The following is a 15,468-nucleotide window of genomic DNA, read 5'->3' as shown; positions in this document are numbered from 1 at the left end:
ACAAAACAAAAATGAATCCATCCTGTGGATGTTGCTTGTCTTTTCTTCAGAGTAAATCTCAATTGAGGTAGACTCAGACTTTTTTTTTTTTTTGAATGATGGGGGCTGCTCCTGGAAAATGGGGCCGATTTTTATGCAACGTTTCCCCTTATTTTGCAGTAAAATGACAGCCGTTAAACTTAAAATTGTGCCCGCTAGATGTAAAAGTGGGGAGGGGAAAGAGTGCACATGCGATGATGGGGGCTGCAAGTTCAGCCGACCCTTCTATTTCAGAGGCTGATGGGAAGTTTTTTTCTGCCTCGATAGTAAATGGCAGCTTGCATTCTGAACGATCCCCTCCCCGTTAAAAAAAAAAGCCAGAGGTTTGCTTCTCTATTAGCCTAACTCTTTTCAGAGCAAAATGGGCTTGTTTGACAGCAAATAGAGCTTTAGATTGTCTGTACCTTGCAACCTTGAGCTCTGATGTTCTTTTAATTTATTTCCTCCACAAGGGCTGTCAGGAAGGATAACTGTCTTCTAGTCTTAACTGCTTGCACATGCTTCCATGTCTTTCAGGGTTTGTATTATAGAGGAGAGGAAAAAGGTGATCTTTTGAACATGTTTTGCTTAAGGTTGCTCTTAATCCTGGCAGAAACCTGACATGAGATAGTGTACTGTGCTACAGGTGTGTGTATCACATTGAATGTCCCCCACACCCTGCTCAGAAATGAGAAGAGACAGGTGCTCTTGCAACAAGGAAACTGTAGTTCTGGTTCTGACTCAGCCTTCTGTTCCTTGATGCACTTATTTTCTACTTGAAGTGATTGTAAAAAACAAATATTTAAAAATCGATGGTCCTTTAAAAATATGAGCAAACTGTGGGCTGAAGTAGTATCTGTTCATATGTACATATGTAGGCTTAGGTCCATTAAGTTCTGTAAGTCTACTTTGAGCAAAACTTAGTTGGATACAATACCCATCACATCCTTCTCACTCATTATAGGAAACCTGTAGAACCCTCGTTGTTCAAGTTATTTTATTGCTCTAGCCCAAAGGCCATGACAAACTTGTATTAGGTATTAGTATTAATAAAAGAATACAGAACATATATCGATGATATAATTATCCATAATAAAAATAAAGACATTGCCAAGTTCCTGAGCACCAAAACAGTTTCCCTTGTGCATCTCTTGACAGCTCCAATATTATTTTGCCTTTTTAAAACCTAATTTGCCAACATACATGCTATACTAGAGAGAAGAAAACACCAGGGGAGTTAGATGAAATCACTATAAATTGTTGTAGTGATTTGGAAGTTTAATCTGAAATCAAACTGGATGAGTTTATTGGTGCCTCTGGTTGTTGGCATCTGTCTGTCCCGGGAGACTATGGAGAAGTGTGCCTTTGGGGTTGAAGTCAAACTGTTGGAAGGTTGCAGTGCCTGCTGTGGCTGTAGAGACTGATATGGGAGAGACATGTTTTGTTCCAGCTGGGGTAGATGAAGGCATCTGGTAATGCTGCTGCAGATGCACTGTGGCGTTTCTTTTCTCTGCATTCCTCTCAGTGGTCATTCCTCCTCTGGTCACTGCTATGGATACACAACCTGACTGTCAGCCTCCAGGCACTGTGGCTGTCTGCAAAGGATTCTTACTTGGCCAAGTTGATGTTGCCAGCCTTCATGTCTGCAAACATGACATGAATACAAATGCAAAATCTCCCTGTGTATGGGACCCTGTTGTAGTGACCATCCAAGACTGCAGTGGGCATCACTTAGAAACACAGTTCAATGAAAGCATTTCTTAAGGAAACTAGTCAGAGTTGGATAACTAGCTCTAGTTTGCAAGAGTGGATACCAAGAGAAATTTTTTGTGTTTCAGATTAGTTGTAGGTCCCTTCTGGATTATATTCAGAAGAGCCAATGCCTTAGTTGACACTTATCAAAGTCAATGCAGAGCTCAGTTCTTGAAAATAGTAATAGTCCAAAACATCTTGACAAGCTGCTTTCTGGAGTTGGTTATCACCCAATTCTGTATAGTACAACGCAGCAAGAGGCTCAATAGGCATAGTAGCATTTTTTAAGATTAACTGAGTGCAGTCTGCTCTTGCCTTAATTGTTGACTACCTGGATTCTGTATGAAGAAGAGCTGTTGACCTGATGGTAGAGAGCAGTGCTATTTTTCTAGAAAAAGAGGTGCTGGAACTCACCAAGAATGCCTCCTCCCTTGTTCTCTTATAATGGCAATGGTGCCCACTTGAGAGGTGCCAGAACTGAGTTCCAGTGAGTTCCAGCTGGAAAAAAGCTCTGGTAGAGAGTACAGCTTCCAAAAAAAATATTTTGCAGTGTTTCCAAAACTTTAATGGAGTTCAAATCAGAGCCCCAGATTTCAGTCCTATACAGAAAATTTGAGCAAGCACTTGCTACCAAATATATTTAGGGCAGGTTCAACCAGCTGCCCTCCCTTATTGTAATAAAACTTCATCAATGTCCCTATGGTTTTCTGTGCTTTAAATTGCACTGCCTGCATTTGACACTTCCAACAGGGGGTTTCACTAAAGAGTACGCCCAGGCATCTAAATGAGCAAGTTTGTCCTATGGCTTCCTGATCTGAACATTTATACCTAGGACTGTGTTTGCCAGAAGTAATGAGTAATTTATAGGTAGGCCTTCTTATTTACATTATGTACTGAACACCTCCAAGAGATTTTTTGAGGCCCAGTTGGGAAAGGAGCACTAAATCATCTGTCTACATTAATATTGAGATATTTCTGTTCCTAATTACTAGGGATGGGGAATTTGCGTTGGCACCAAATCATTAATATGAAAGTTTAAAAGAGTGGGAGCCAGAAGGCAAGCTTGTTTCACTCCTCGTGACATTTTAGAAGCATCAGTCCTATCACTATTAAAACCTACTCTGACCGTTATTTCTGTATTGCTGAATAGTTCTTGGATCAATGGTAGAGGTTTGCTGTCAACGTTAGCAATTTGAAATTTTCCCCACAGTCTGTTTCGAGAATCGATGTGGGGTGTTTGTATGTGTGTTTGTGTGTGTATGTCATACTTGTTCCACCAGCAAAACATTTTGTCCCAAAGGAACATCATTGCACTAGAGTGTGCATAAACAGGTGATGATTGCCTAGTAGATGGCACCATTTGGATGAGTTTCTTTTAGTTCCATCATAGTGTTGGATCCCTGTGTTGCACAGCATTGAAACTCACTAAGCTGCTAGCGTAAGAGCCCCTCTGTCCTCTAGTTCAGTGTTTCCCAACCTTTTCCCGACCATGGCCCTCTTCTAACCTTGTTTCCTTCCTGTGCCCAGCCCTCAGTGTAGCCAAGGGGGGAAGAGGGCTAGCTGTCCCCCCAATAAGTAAAAATCAATACAAATAAGAGGTTCTGCCCTCTTAACGAAAGCCTCTCCCTAACAAAAGTCCTGGCTACGCCCATCCCCCCCCCCCCCCCGGTAGAAAGGAAGCTATTTAAATGTTTTGTTTTTAAGCAAAACATGTTTTATTTATAATTTTTATAATTTATACAAAATTTGTTGTTGTCGTTTAGTCGTGTCCGACTCTTCGTGACCCCATGGACCAGAGCACGCCATTATGTAAAATACTGTTACATAAAATGATAGGAACATACTGAAATGTTGTTGAAGCATGTATTATTAAAAGTAAGCAACACTCATTTGACCCTAGTTATTTGATACAGAGGAGGAAAGCTACAGATACAGTCCAAAAGGCGCAAAGAGAGTTATGTATATATGGAAAAAAATAAAAAAGCAAGTGGTCCTCACTGACCTGATGCAAAAAGATATTGGCATCCGGAGGAGCCCTGGCTGCCTAGATAAAACGCTGTAGCCACACACACCCTTACCTCAGAGTAAGGCCCACTGAACTCAGTGCAGCTTTCTGCTGAGTAGACACTTAGTTATTTACTAGGTGCAAGTCAGTAGCAACAGACGACTCCACTCAGCTGGGCACTGAGTTCAGAAACAAACCAGGACTGCTAAAAAAAAATGCATGTGGCAAAAAGGAGTGCTAGGCCCCACCCCTTAGCCATTTGTGATTGGCCAAGTGGATAGCCAGCCAATGAGGATTTTTAACAATTGTTTCCCCCTTGACGTCTCACTTCCCTCTGTGGCCCCCTAGCCTTGTGCCGTGGCCCCCCCATTTATGCAATTTTCACCTGTGGTCCCAATAGGGGGGGAATTGGCCCCCAGTTGGGAAACGCTGCTCTAGTAGATAGAAGACATCCCAGAGCATCCCTTTAATCCTCTGCGGCCCTGGATAGAGAGGAGCAGACATGGATTTAGGATGACAGCTAGCAAGCTCCTCCCCCCCCCACCCCCAACAATCCTAGCATCCTCATTCTCCACAATTTAAAAAAGACCTTTGCATCACTCGTAGATTCCTGCTCTGGCCACCGGCTTCCCCGCTCTGTCATACACTGCTCCCATGAAATTGATCAGAAGCCAATACGAGCTCCTTCAGTTCGCAGTGGGAACTTTCAGAAGGCATATCAGGGTGTTAATTGCTCAGTGGCAGCTCCCATTCTAAGAGATGCAGAGCAATAAAAATATTGGCACTTGGTCGATGACTTTGGGGACCTGTATTGCCAGGAAGTGATTGATGTAGAGCAGAAATAGATTGGCCATCTTTTTGCCTGTTGTGTTTATTTGCCTAAAACATGTATTTAATCAGAGACCGTGATGAGCTTTGGTAGTATTTTATCACTCCTCAATTTTGTGGTGTGTGTGTGTGTCTGTACCTGCCCTTCCAACACCACTTTGATTCCTAGGATGGCCCACTTAATCTCAGGTTAAAAATAGTAAGTGGGTGCCCAGGTTCGTGGTTAGGTGAAAAATTATCTCATTGAAGTTTAGTCTGTTTGCACCTCGACAATGAGATGCAATTGAAATGGTTTCTGTCAGTTGTTATATCTCAGCAACTCATTTTTGTGCGACGTTCTGCTAAGGTTCTTCTTGCATGAGCATAAAATGGGATATGTTGGGTGCTTCCTACTGAGCATGCCCCCCAAACCCCCATTTTTGGGTGGGCAAGTGGATTCTGTTTGGTTCACATAGCCTTAAGGTACAAACCATTGTATGAACAAAGGAAGCTACTATATACTTAGTCAGACCCTTGCTCCAGCTTATTAAGTATTTTCTACACTGCCTGGCAGTGTTTCTCCCTGGTTTTAGTCAGAGGATCTTTCACAGCCCCACCTGGAGATGTTGGGGATTGCACCTGGGATCTTCTGCCTGCAAAACAGTTGCTCTACCCACTGAGCTGTGTGTGGTGCTTCCCCTGAAAATGAGCTAAGATTCCAGTCCTCAGGGTTCAGAATTGAAGGCTGATTTAAACAGGGCCATAGGGAGTTAACTGGCAGCGGCTGTCTAGGGTTTCAGACAGGACGTCTCTCCCAGTCCTACCTGCAGATGCTGCTGGGGAAAGAACCTGAGACCTTCTGCATGCAAAGCAGGTGCTCTGCCACTGACCTATGGCTCTTCCTGTGTTCACAGTTGTTGTATGGGCAGGTATCGTCTGTAAAAGTTAAGCAACAATTTTAGGTTTGTTCATGTTGGTCAAGGAATGACTCTTCTGAAACTGCTGATCCAACAAAGTGGCCTGGAGTCCATGGAAGCTAATGCAATGAGTCTTTAAGGTGCCAGGAGACTCTTCAGGTGGTATCTAAATTAGGCATGTAGGCCCCCTGAAGCTCATAGACTTTAGTCCACTTATTTGTGTGGGCATACCCCTTGAGTTTGATGTATTATTGGATCTCTTCTTTTGTTCTAGATCAATTGTATATGTATTCAAAGCCTCACAACTTGAGGAGTTAATGTAATTATTGTGGGTGCTAAATAGCTTTCTGGAGCACAGCATACCATATTTTTCGCTCTATAACACGCACCCGACCATAACACGCACATAGTTTTTAGAGAAGGAAAATCCATATGCATGCCACCCATAGGCATTCCCTCCATAACACACACAGACATTTCCCCTTACTTTCTAGGAGGAAAAAAGTGAGTGTTATGGTGCAAAAAATATGGTAACTTCCCACCGCCACTGCTCTGCCTCCACCTCCCCTGGCCAGTCTGCTCTGGGTGTTCTTCTACCACAGTTTTCTGGAACAAATGCAGGAGTGAAGTAGGGTAGAGAGAAGTTCTGTTGCACTTGAGGAAGTTGTTCATAATTTAGTTGGACACAACATGGTCCCCCCCCCCCCATAGCTTTGCTACTGTCTCTTATTTGCAATTCAGCCCTTTGATGTGGGAGAGATCATTGTGCTCGGTGGGGAGGGGGCACTCCTGGATTTAACATTATCACTTGAGGCTCAGGTGACCTCACTGATCAGAATGCCTTTCTTCAGCTCGAACTGGCTCACTAGCTGCGGCCCCTTTTGGAGAGAGATGATTTGGCCACTGTACTCCGTGTTCTGGTAACTTCCACATTGGATTATTGCAATGTGTGTCTTACATGGGGCTGCCCTTGTAGACAACTTGGAAACTTCAATTGGCCTCAGATGTGGTGGCCAGATTGCTGGCTGGGGTTCCCTTCAGATCTCGTATAACCCTTGTTTTTAAATAGATGTATTGGTTTGTTTCTGGACCCAATTCAAGGTGCTCACATTAGTGTTTAAAGCCCAACTAGCTTAGACCCCAAATACCTGAAAAACTGCGTCCTTCCCTACAGACTCTCCCTGGTACTAAGCTCCTACGTTGTGGGTGCATATGGTGCCTTCACTATGCATCTTCCGGCGAATGCAGAAGACACATCACCCTACCCTTGCTTTTGGCACATAGAATCTTAGCATGGTAGAGTTGGAAGGGACCCAAAGTGTCATCTATTCAACCCCGCTGCAAATGCAAGAATAAGTTGTATATACTTGAGAGATGTATATTTTTAGGATGCAGCTCTCTGTAATTTTAAGTTGTGTTAAACTGTTTCTGATATCATGCAGTATTGTGTTTTAGCATTAAGGTTGTGTTTTAATAATTGTAATCCTTAGGGTGAAGGGCAGGTAATAAATTGTAGTGACAACAACTAATGGAAACTTTCCGATTTGGGTGTGTGTGTACACGCACAGAAGACAACCTTGCACATAGCTCTTCCCCTGGTCGTATTGAGTAGAAATGTCGTAGCACATAAAACTTGGTGATGATGCAAGGTTCTTTAACAGCCCTATTCCTTTAACAGGTCTTCGGGTAAATTGGCTCCATGGAGCACAGTTAAGAGAGACCCAGAGAAGTATGTTGCAAGTCCCCCCTCCCAAACCCCTCCTCAATCTCTCTCTCTCTGTTCTCTCTCAGTGCATTTGATTAGACTAAATCCTTCCAAATCTCTTGTGTATTATGGCTTCTTATTCTCCCCACCTTTTAAATGCTGTACCAATCTGCTTGATCTTTTATTATTATTTTTTACATTGGGTTTAATTTGGGGAGGTTGGAGTGGGCTGCACTTTTCTAGGGATTCTGGGATCCTGAGGTGCTGGATTTCTCCCCCTCCCCATGCCTCTCACCACATGGGAGCAAGGTGGATCAATTTCCTATCCTGCGTTCAGCTGGACACTTCGCTTCTCCGCTGTTGTTGATCAAGAAATCCCCTCCTGTTTCTTGTTCCACGTAACACATTCATTTCAGCCACTGAACCCAAATTGCTGTTTTTTAGCGCTGCTTCTCCTTTATTTTCTCTCTCGCTCTCTTTTCCCCCCTTGATGAAAATGGTAAGAACTCTTTTTTCCCCCTGCTATAGAGATGAAGTTAGTTTATCCGTACTAATGCTTTGATTTTTTTCTTTTCTCTCTCTTCTCCGACACAGTAGGTAACCAGTTAGGGGCCCTGGTACATCAAAGGTAAGCAGTGGGTTATGTTTTATTATTTATTGATCACTTCTAATTGTTTATTGATCTGCCATCTGTACTGGAGTGTTAGAGAGTCAGAGGTTGAGAACGTGGCAGAACTGCGTAGGCTCAGTTTCTCCTCTTCCCACATGCCCCCACCCCAAGACTGAAGTTTTCTGCTTGCGTTCCTGGATATTGCATGCATTTGTTTGGAAAGAGATGAGGCACGCGTACGCAGTGGGTAATGCAGAAAGGAAGGTCTGCATTGAATTAAACGTTGTGTCTTGGGCTGAGATTCATGAAGCTGCTTAGGGTAGCCAAACGGAGTTTGGAAAAAACCCATGAAAACCTTGAAACAACAGATTTTTGCGCCAAAGCATAGGCTTCTTTTGAAAGGCTATCAGTAAGAGTGTTGTTTTTGTATGTGTATGCACAGAATCAGACAATTCATCTATCTAGTGCAGTATTGTCTACTCTGACTGGCAGCAGGGTTGGGACCGGGGTCATTCCCATTCCTACATGAGAATGCTGTCAGGTTTGGAGCCTTGAGAACTTCTGCATGCACCGCGGGTGCTTTGCCACTGAGCAATGTCTCTTCCCAAATAGGAAGTTACCTTTTACCTTTACCTTTTAATCTATCTAGCTCAGTATTGCCTTCTCTGACTGTCAGCAGCTCTCACATGTGTGAGGCCAGAGGACACCCAAGTCCTATTATTGAGTTACTTATTTGTTGAAATTGTTCACTTCTTTATCGTATAAAAACCCTCGAAGTGGTTTACAAAAAAATACTACCTGGAGAATGCTGTTGGCAGAGCTGTGGCCCTTCCCACTTGGTTTAGAAGGCAGGTTGCCGTGTAGCCTGATGTCTGTTCTGGTGGTATGCAAGAGCTGCAAGCCCAAAGCCACCCCCCACCCCACCCCGACCAGATGTGTACTCAAAAACAGCCTGCCTTTTGGGATCCCAGCCTAGTTTTTGCCTTTGGAATGGGATCCTGGGCACAACCTACTTTGAGGTTGTTGTTTTTCCACAGTCAGCAATATGTAAGTTTTATATTACTTCCTTCCTCTCCTTCTCAGTACAGTGGTACCTCTGGATGCGAACAGGATCCGTTCCGGAGCCCCATTCGCATCCAGAAGCGAAGGCAACCTGCGTCCGCAGGTCGCAATTCACCGCTTCCGTGCATGCGTGTGGTGTCATTTTGACCGTCTGAGCATGCGCTAGCGGCAAAACCTGGAAGTAACACGCTCTGTTACTTCCGGGTCGCCGCAGCACGCAACCCGAAAATACTTACTCTGAAGCTACTTCAACCCGAGGTATGACTGTAGTACAGATGGGCTAGCTGTTAAGTTGCAGCTAGCCAAACTGAATCAAACCTCTGCAAAATCCTGGACAAAGAAGTGTCCTTTCAACTGGCCTTGTAAACTCAGCAGCATTGGTGCCAAGCCTTCTTTAGAGTTGGTGCACCACCACATTGAAAAGCTCATGCCCATGTCTGTAATGTCCTTCATGCCCTGAGATGGGGCAGAGCAAGCCCTTCCCGACAGCAGTTAAGGCATGGGCTGACTGGTTTGAGGGCACCTTTCCAGACACCCTTGTAGGAAGCTGGTAGGGGCTACTGGCTAAAAGCTCCATTCTTCATCACCCAGTTTTCCATAACATTGGAACTAGTTCCTACTTCACTTTCTGGGGATGGAAACTCAATTTCCTAAATGTCCTGTGACAGTTGATGCTATTGGAAAAGGCGACGATGTCTATCTTGTCGTGATGAGTATCCCCTTTTCTCTTTTCTTCAGGGTAATAACCGAAGAATTCAAAGTGCCTGATAAAATGGTTGGATTCAGTAAGTATTCTGGTTTGCAGCAATTTTTCTCTTTCCTTCATACGGGGCCTTTGTGAACACTCCTTCCATCTGAAGACTAATATATATTATGATAGGTAGTGCTCAGCATAACAGCGCAGATTTCTGTTAATGCTGCTGAGAACGTGGCAATTTCGGGGGAAATGCTTTCCACGTGAACCTTAAAATCAATTGAGGATAATTTAGTTACTTCCTGAGTGCTACAGTGGCCTGTAGTTAAAGACCTTGATGGCCAACTTTGCCGGTAATGTGCTGGGAGGGAGGGGTTGGAGGGGGTGAGCAGAGGAGAAATGGTTTGGGGTGTATGTGGGGGGAGGATATACCGTTGAAGGGCTATTTCAAGGGGGAGGGTGTGCAGCTTGGTGGTGAAGCATGTGCTTGCCTGCTCAGGGTCCCAGGTTCAGGAGAGGAGCCCTGCTGGATCAGGCCAAAGGGGGTCCACCCAGTCTGGCTTCCTGTTCTCACAGTGGCCAACCAGGTGCCACTGTGACACCTACACTGTGAAACCCACAAACAGGACCTGAGCGCAACAGCAGCACATTCCCCACCTGTAGTTCCTAGCAACTAGTACTCGGAGGTAGTGGTGGTAGAACATAAGAAGAGCCTTGCAGCTGGATCCAGCCAAAGGTGGCTTATCTTGTCCAGCATCTGGATCTCCCACTGATGAACCAGATGCCTGTGGGAAGTCATCAAGCTGAGTGCATTCCCAGCAACTGTTATTCAAAGGCATCCTGCTTCCAGGCATGCAAGTAGAACTTAAGAGAAGCCCTGATGGATCAGGCTAGAGGCCCATCTAGTCCAGCATCCTGTTCTCTCCAGATGCCCCAAAGGCCACAAGCAGGATGGCCTGCCAGCAGAATTTGAGACTTAGCTATTGGTTTAGCAGAGCTGGATGGGAGTGGTCAATTGTTTGTTGACTGAAGGTGTCAACTCAGTTGCACTTAACAGATAGGTGGGTGGAGGACCTGAAAGTTGTGGTTTCGGAGCATTGCATCTTCGCCTCATCTTCTTCCAGACATTTAAGTTTACAAATGCTCCCTTCATAGATATATGCAAAACTTCAGTCATGTGCTTGTTCACATCTTGCTCTTGAAATAATGAAAAACCCAGCAATATTCTAGTCTGTTGGCAGCAGCAAAATCCTGATCAATTCCAAATTTTATTTCAGTTATCGGCCGGGGTGGTGAGCAGATTTCTCGGATTCAGGCAGAGTCAGGCTGCAAAATTCAGATTGCGCCAGGTAAGGTTATTTCACCCCCTCACCACCTCCAGCTTCCCAAAGAACCAAGGCAGCACTAAGATTACACACACCTGCTAGTCTTTTAGATTGGTATATTAAATATAAAACGGTCTGACCAACTTGAAAGCTAGGATAATAGAAATGTCCGTAAAACATTCTATTATACTCCAAAAGTACTCTCCTGCAAGGCTCCTCACCAGGGCCAGAGCCTTCTCCCTCTCCTTTCACAAGAAGGATCAGTCCCAATGGAAAAAAAAACATGCCCCACATTCCTCTCCCAAAATCAGTACCTTCGTTCCTCCCTAGAAGGCGGTGATATAGAGACCGCTTTAAAAGCCCTGAACAATTTTGGAGCCATGGTATGTAGCCATTGTTAGTCCTACTCAGAGTTGACTCTGAAAAATCAATAAACTTGACCAACTCTCTTAGGTCCATTAATTTTCAAGGGGTCTACACTTGAGTAGGGCTGACAATGGATATAGCAACCTTGGTCCTAAGTTGTTCAGTGCCAGGTGAGTTTTTTCCGTTGCTCACGCTAGCTTTAGTATAAGCCTGGCATCACTCCGTTCCCCATGAGTAACAATATTGAGACTAAAACAAGGACGCTGAAGGGAATGTGTGCGGAATTTGCTTGCCTGCTTGCTTGGATGGTTTATACAGGGGACAGAACTCAAGATTCTGTCCTTCCAAAAGCCAAACTCTGTTTTACACAAAGCCAGACAGAGTGTGCGTCTGTGCGTGTGCTTTATTTATTTGAGTTAAGTTTATTAAGTTATTTGAGGCTTTCTAAATTAGTACAAGACTAATTTGCCTTGGACTTGGCTTGGTGGTGGATGGGCAGCCAGTGCAGATGTTTCAACAAAGGTGTCACATGCTGTCAGCCAGGTGCCCCCATGAGCAGCCTGGCCTCTATGTTCTGCACCAGTTGGAACTTCCAAACCAAGCCCAAGGGCAGCCTAACATAGAATGCACTGAAGTAATCCATCCTTTTTTATTCAACCAGCTGGAAACTGATAGGCTGCTGAGAATTATCAGATACCCAGTACCTGTTGATCTTTCTCTTCTTTTGCTTTGTCTTTTACAGACAGCGGTGGAATGCCAGAGAGACCCTGCGTGCTGACTGGAACGCCAGAGAGCATTGAGTGAGTTTTTTTAATTGCCATATACATTTATATAACATTGGTTGCCTCCACTTTTCCCCCTTAGTCCTCTTCCCTCTTCCTTTTTTGTTTTTCTCTTACCCTTTTTCTTCTCTTCAGTTGCTTGCTGTCCTCTTTATAGCCAGCATAGACTCACTCTGCTCCAAACACTTCTATCTCATACATAGTAGCTCAACAGTTTGGCCCATTGAAGGGCTGTTTACCTCCATTTCGCAGCGTAGACTGTCTTTGTGGTCCTCTACAAAGACTCTTGAGTGAGTTTGCTTGAACGAGGGCACCCTTTTAAGGGTTGAAAAGTTACCCTGGTGTTGCAGAGAAGACCCCAGAGAAGCATTTAACTGGCCTTCTGACATGCAACTCTTGTTATTAATGGCAAGTGGTGAGCCCCATCACTTGGAGGAGGGTTCCACATATAAATAATTAGATTTCAGTGGAGCCTCTGTTTATAAAAACTGATTTATAGAAGTATGAATTACATAGAGAAAGTGGATGCAGAAAAGTTTTGCTACCTCTCTTGTATCATGAAAACTTTCAGACATCCAACAAAACTGGTTGTTGGAAGATTCTGGACAGATAAAATAAAGGACTTCTTCATGCAGTGCATAGTTAAAACTGTGGAGCCTGCTTCCACAAGAGGCAGTGATAGCCATCAATTTGTATGGCTTTAAAAAAGGGATTGGACAAATTCATGGAGGAGAATGGTTACTTGCTGTGATGGCTGTTTTACCTCCACAGTTCTTCTGAATACTAGTTGCTAGAAATCACAAGAGGGGAGAGTGTTCTCGAGCTCTGGTCCTCCTTGCAGGTATCTGACTGGCCACTATGAGAGCAGGATGCTGTACTAGATGGATCATTGGACTGATCCAGCAAGCTCTTTTTATGTTCGTGTTTATTTACTTTGCTTGCCCCCTCCACCCACCCCAAAGTCCTCTTTCATTTGCAATGAAGTACTGTATTGGGAAAGTAAACAGTGGGAGAGACACCTGGGGACTTGAGTGAGACACCCAGGGTCTTCTCTCACTTGCATTGTAGCTTGATGAAGAGAAGAAGCTCCCGAAGACTGGTGTAACTTACCATCTTCAAGCTATGGTGTTAATGAGGAGAGACCCCTCTCTCAAACCTCCTAGACAAGCGCAAAGGATCTCTCTCCCTTTTGTGTAAAAAATCATTTTTTAAAAAAGCCTTTTGCAGAGCCATCCAAAGGTCTTCGCTCACTTGAACTGTGGCTTGTTGAAGAGAAGAAACTTTTCCAAGCCCCCACCCTACTCATGGTGAACAAAGAGAACCTCTTTCCTCTCTCTGCCAGTGAGGACAATCAGTTAAGAAAGGGCAGCAGCAGAGGAATGAAAAAACAGCAGATGCAAGAGCTTTTATTTATTAATTTTTTTACATTTTTTCATATCCCACTTTTCCTCCAAGGAGCTCAAGGTGACATTGTCTCCTGCTCCCCATTTTCTCCCACCACAACCCTGAGAGGTAGGTTAAGTTGGGAGAGGCAGTAACTAGCTTAAGGCCATCCAGTGAGCTTCATAGCCGGGGGGGGGGGGATTTGAGCCTGGTCTCCCAGGTCCTAGTTTTCATTTAATCCCCACACCACTCCCATGAGATAGGTTAGGTTGAGAGTGGCAGTGGCTGGCCCAAGGCCACCACCCAATGAAGTTCATGTCCAAGTGGGTATTTGAATACATTGTTTATCAATAAGATAATAGCTACAGAAACTACAAAGAGAACAAGTAGAATACTGAGTCCTCTCCTGGAGGTGATTCTCAGCCCCACAACCTATAGAGGATAGCAGTCCCTCCTAGCTCTCACTTGGAATCCCTCCCCCAGCCTCTCACCCAGGGAGACCAACACTTCCCTTTCTTCCACCCAGGGTCCTCCATCAGCCATCAACCACCCCATAAATACTTAATTCCTGGAGCTTAGTAAAGGCCCCCAAACCTAGTATTCCAAAAGAAACATGAAGAAAAAAGGGGGGGGGAGGGGAAACAAGAAAAGACAAGAGGGGGAAAACAATGGGGAAAGAAACATTAAAGATAGAGAAAAGAAACTTCCAATTTTCTGTCTGTCGGTTACATAAGAAAAATATTATTAACGACATTCTGTCAGTGTTAATATCCATCTTCTCTTTCTGTCAAACCATATTCTAAGTCAAAGTGTCTTAATCATTCATTTATTCTTCTTACAAAATATTTAGGAGAGATTCCAAAATTGTTATTACTAGTAATTAACTTTACCTCTATTAATAATATTAATTCCCCCTTCCCCTTACTATATATTCTTCAATTCTTACCCAGTTCCATATGCTCACATTCAATTTCCTGTTTTCCATTTTATGTTGTTTATGATAGTTTCTGGATCTCCTCCTCTAGGAGCTTCCCTTTTCTTTTCTTTTTTCAGAGAAAGCACCATGTATTTATTAGCATAATTATCTGAATCCACTCCAAATCATATGCAGAATACTTTCTCTCTGCTAGAACTGAAGAAAGGCCAGGACTGGGGTTTTCCTTAGACTTTTTTTCTCGCAGCTCCATCAGTGTCAAATGCAGATGACTCTCCATCTCTCCATTTATGATTCCATCCTCTCCTCCAAATCCTTGAATAGAAGGCAATTCCATTCCACCATCTGCTTTCCCCCATTTTACTATTTCATCATCTAGTCCTGCCAGCTTTTCATTGATTTGGTCTGAAGTCTCTAGATATTTTCCATTTCATCGCCCTCTGATTCATCAAACATTGATCTGATAGTTTTTAATTGTTCAGCCAACAACTGCTGAATAATCCCAACAGTCACTGGAAAAGTCAAAGATATATTTTCTATACTGGATACTTTTGATGTTTTTCATGTTATTTGTAACTCAGTCTCTTTATAAGTTCCAACTCCCCGTTAAGGTTCCACCTTAAGAGCACCTTCACAGCCACAGCAAGATTCTTTCCCCACTGAGGGTTCTTTACTTTCAGTTTCGTTTTTTCCCAAAAGAAGGAAAAGAAGTAATCGCCTCATCCGTTTAATCTTTATTGTCATTCATAAATCAAGCTTTTTGCTCTTGCTTAGACCCATGTTCCCTTTGTTACTCTTAACGACAGAAAGTAGTTTTTACAGGATTTCCAATTACAGATTTTAGCCAGCAGACATATAAATCTATCCGAGATAGTTTTTCTTATCATGAAAGTGTTTATGAAAGAGAGGATACAGATTTTATACCCATAAAGGCATACTTCTTACATAGTGTCAGGTACTCGCTCTTCAGCTTGTTCTGACCCCTGTACAAGTCCCCAGGCCCAGATAGCAGAGAACAGCCTCAATCAAAGCATATGAGGATTCTCTCACTCATTCACCCTTATTTTCCAGAGTGATTTAATATCCAGAATGTCTGTCTGACTATCAT

The 15,468-nt window shown here is 43.7% G+C and overlaps 1 protein-coding gene across 11 annotated transcripts in view; it reads left to right on the top strand.

Moving 5' to 3' along the window:
* The window catches only part of FUBP3 (far upstream element binding protein 3), a 60,153-nt gene that overhangs the window by 19,577 nt on the left and 25,108 nt on the right, over positions 1-15,468 (top strand). For 6 of the 11 annotated variants that reach the window (XM_083423780.1, XM_083423779.1, XM_083423773.1 and 3 more), the window contains 5 exons: positions 7,178-7,228; positions 7,799-7,832; positions 9,615-9,661; positions 10,848-10,919; positions 12,004-12,061. In XM_083423780.1, coding sequence (XP_083279906.1) covers positions 7,178-7,228; positions 7,799-7,832; positions 9,615-9,661; positions 10,848-10,919; positions 12,004-12,061 — 262 coding nt within the window. The remainder of the gene's footprint in view (positions 1-7,177; positions 7,229-7,798; positions 7,833-9,614; positions 9,662-10,847; positions 10,920-12,003; positions 12,062-15,468) is intronic. The other 5 variants (XM_083423774.1, XM_083423776.1, XM_083423775.1 and 2 more) reach the window with 1 other exon arrangement.

This window comes from Podarcis tiliguerta (assembly GCF_965153285.1).
Source record: "Podarcis tiliguerta genome assembly, chromosome: Z".
NCBI classification, from domain to species: Eukaryota; Metazoa; Chordata; class Lepidosauria; order Squamata; family Lacertidae; genus Podarcis; species Podarcis tiliguerta.
The sequence above is the reverse complement of the archived record's forward strand: the minus strand, read 5'-3'. Positions and strand labels throughout refer to the sequence as shown.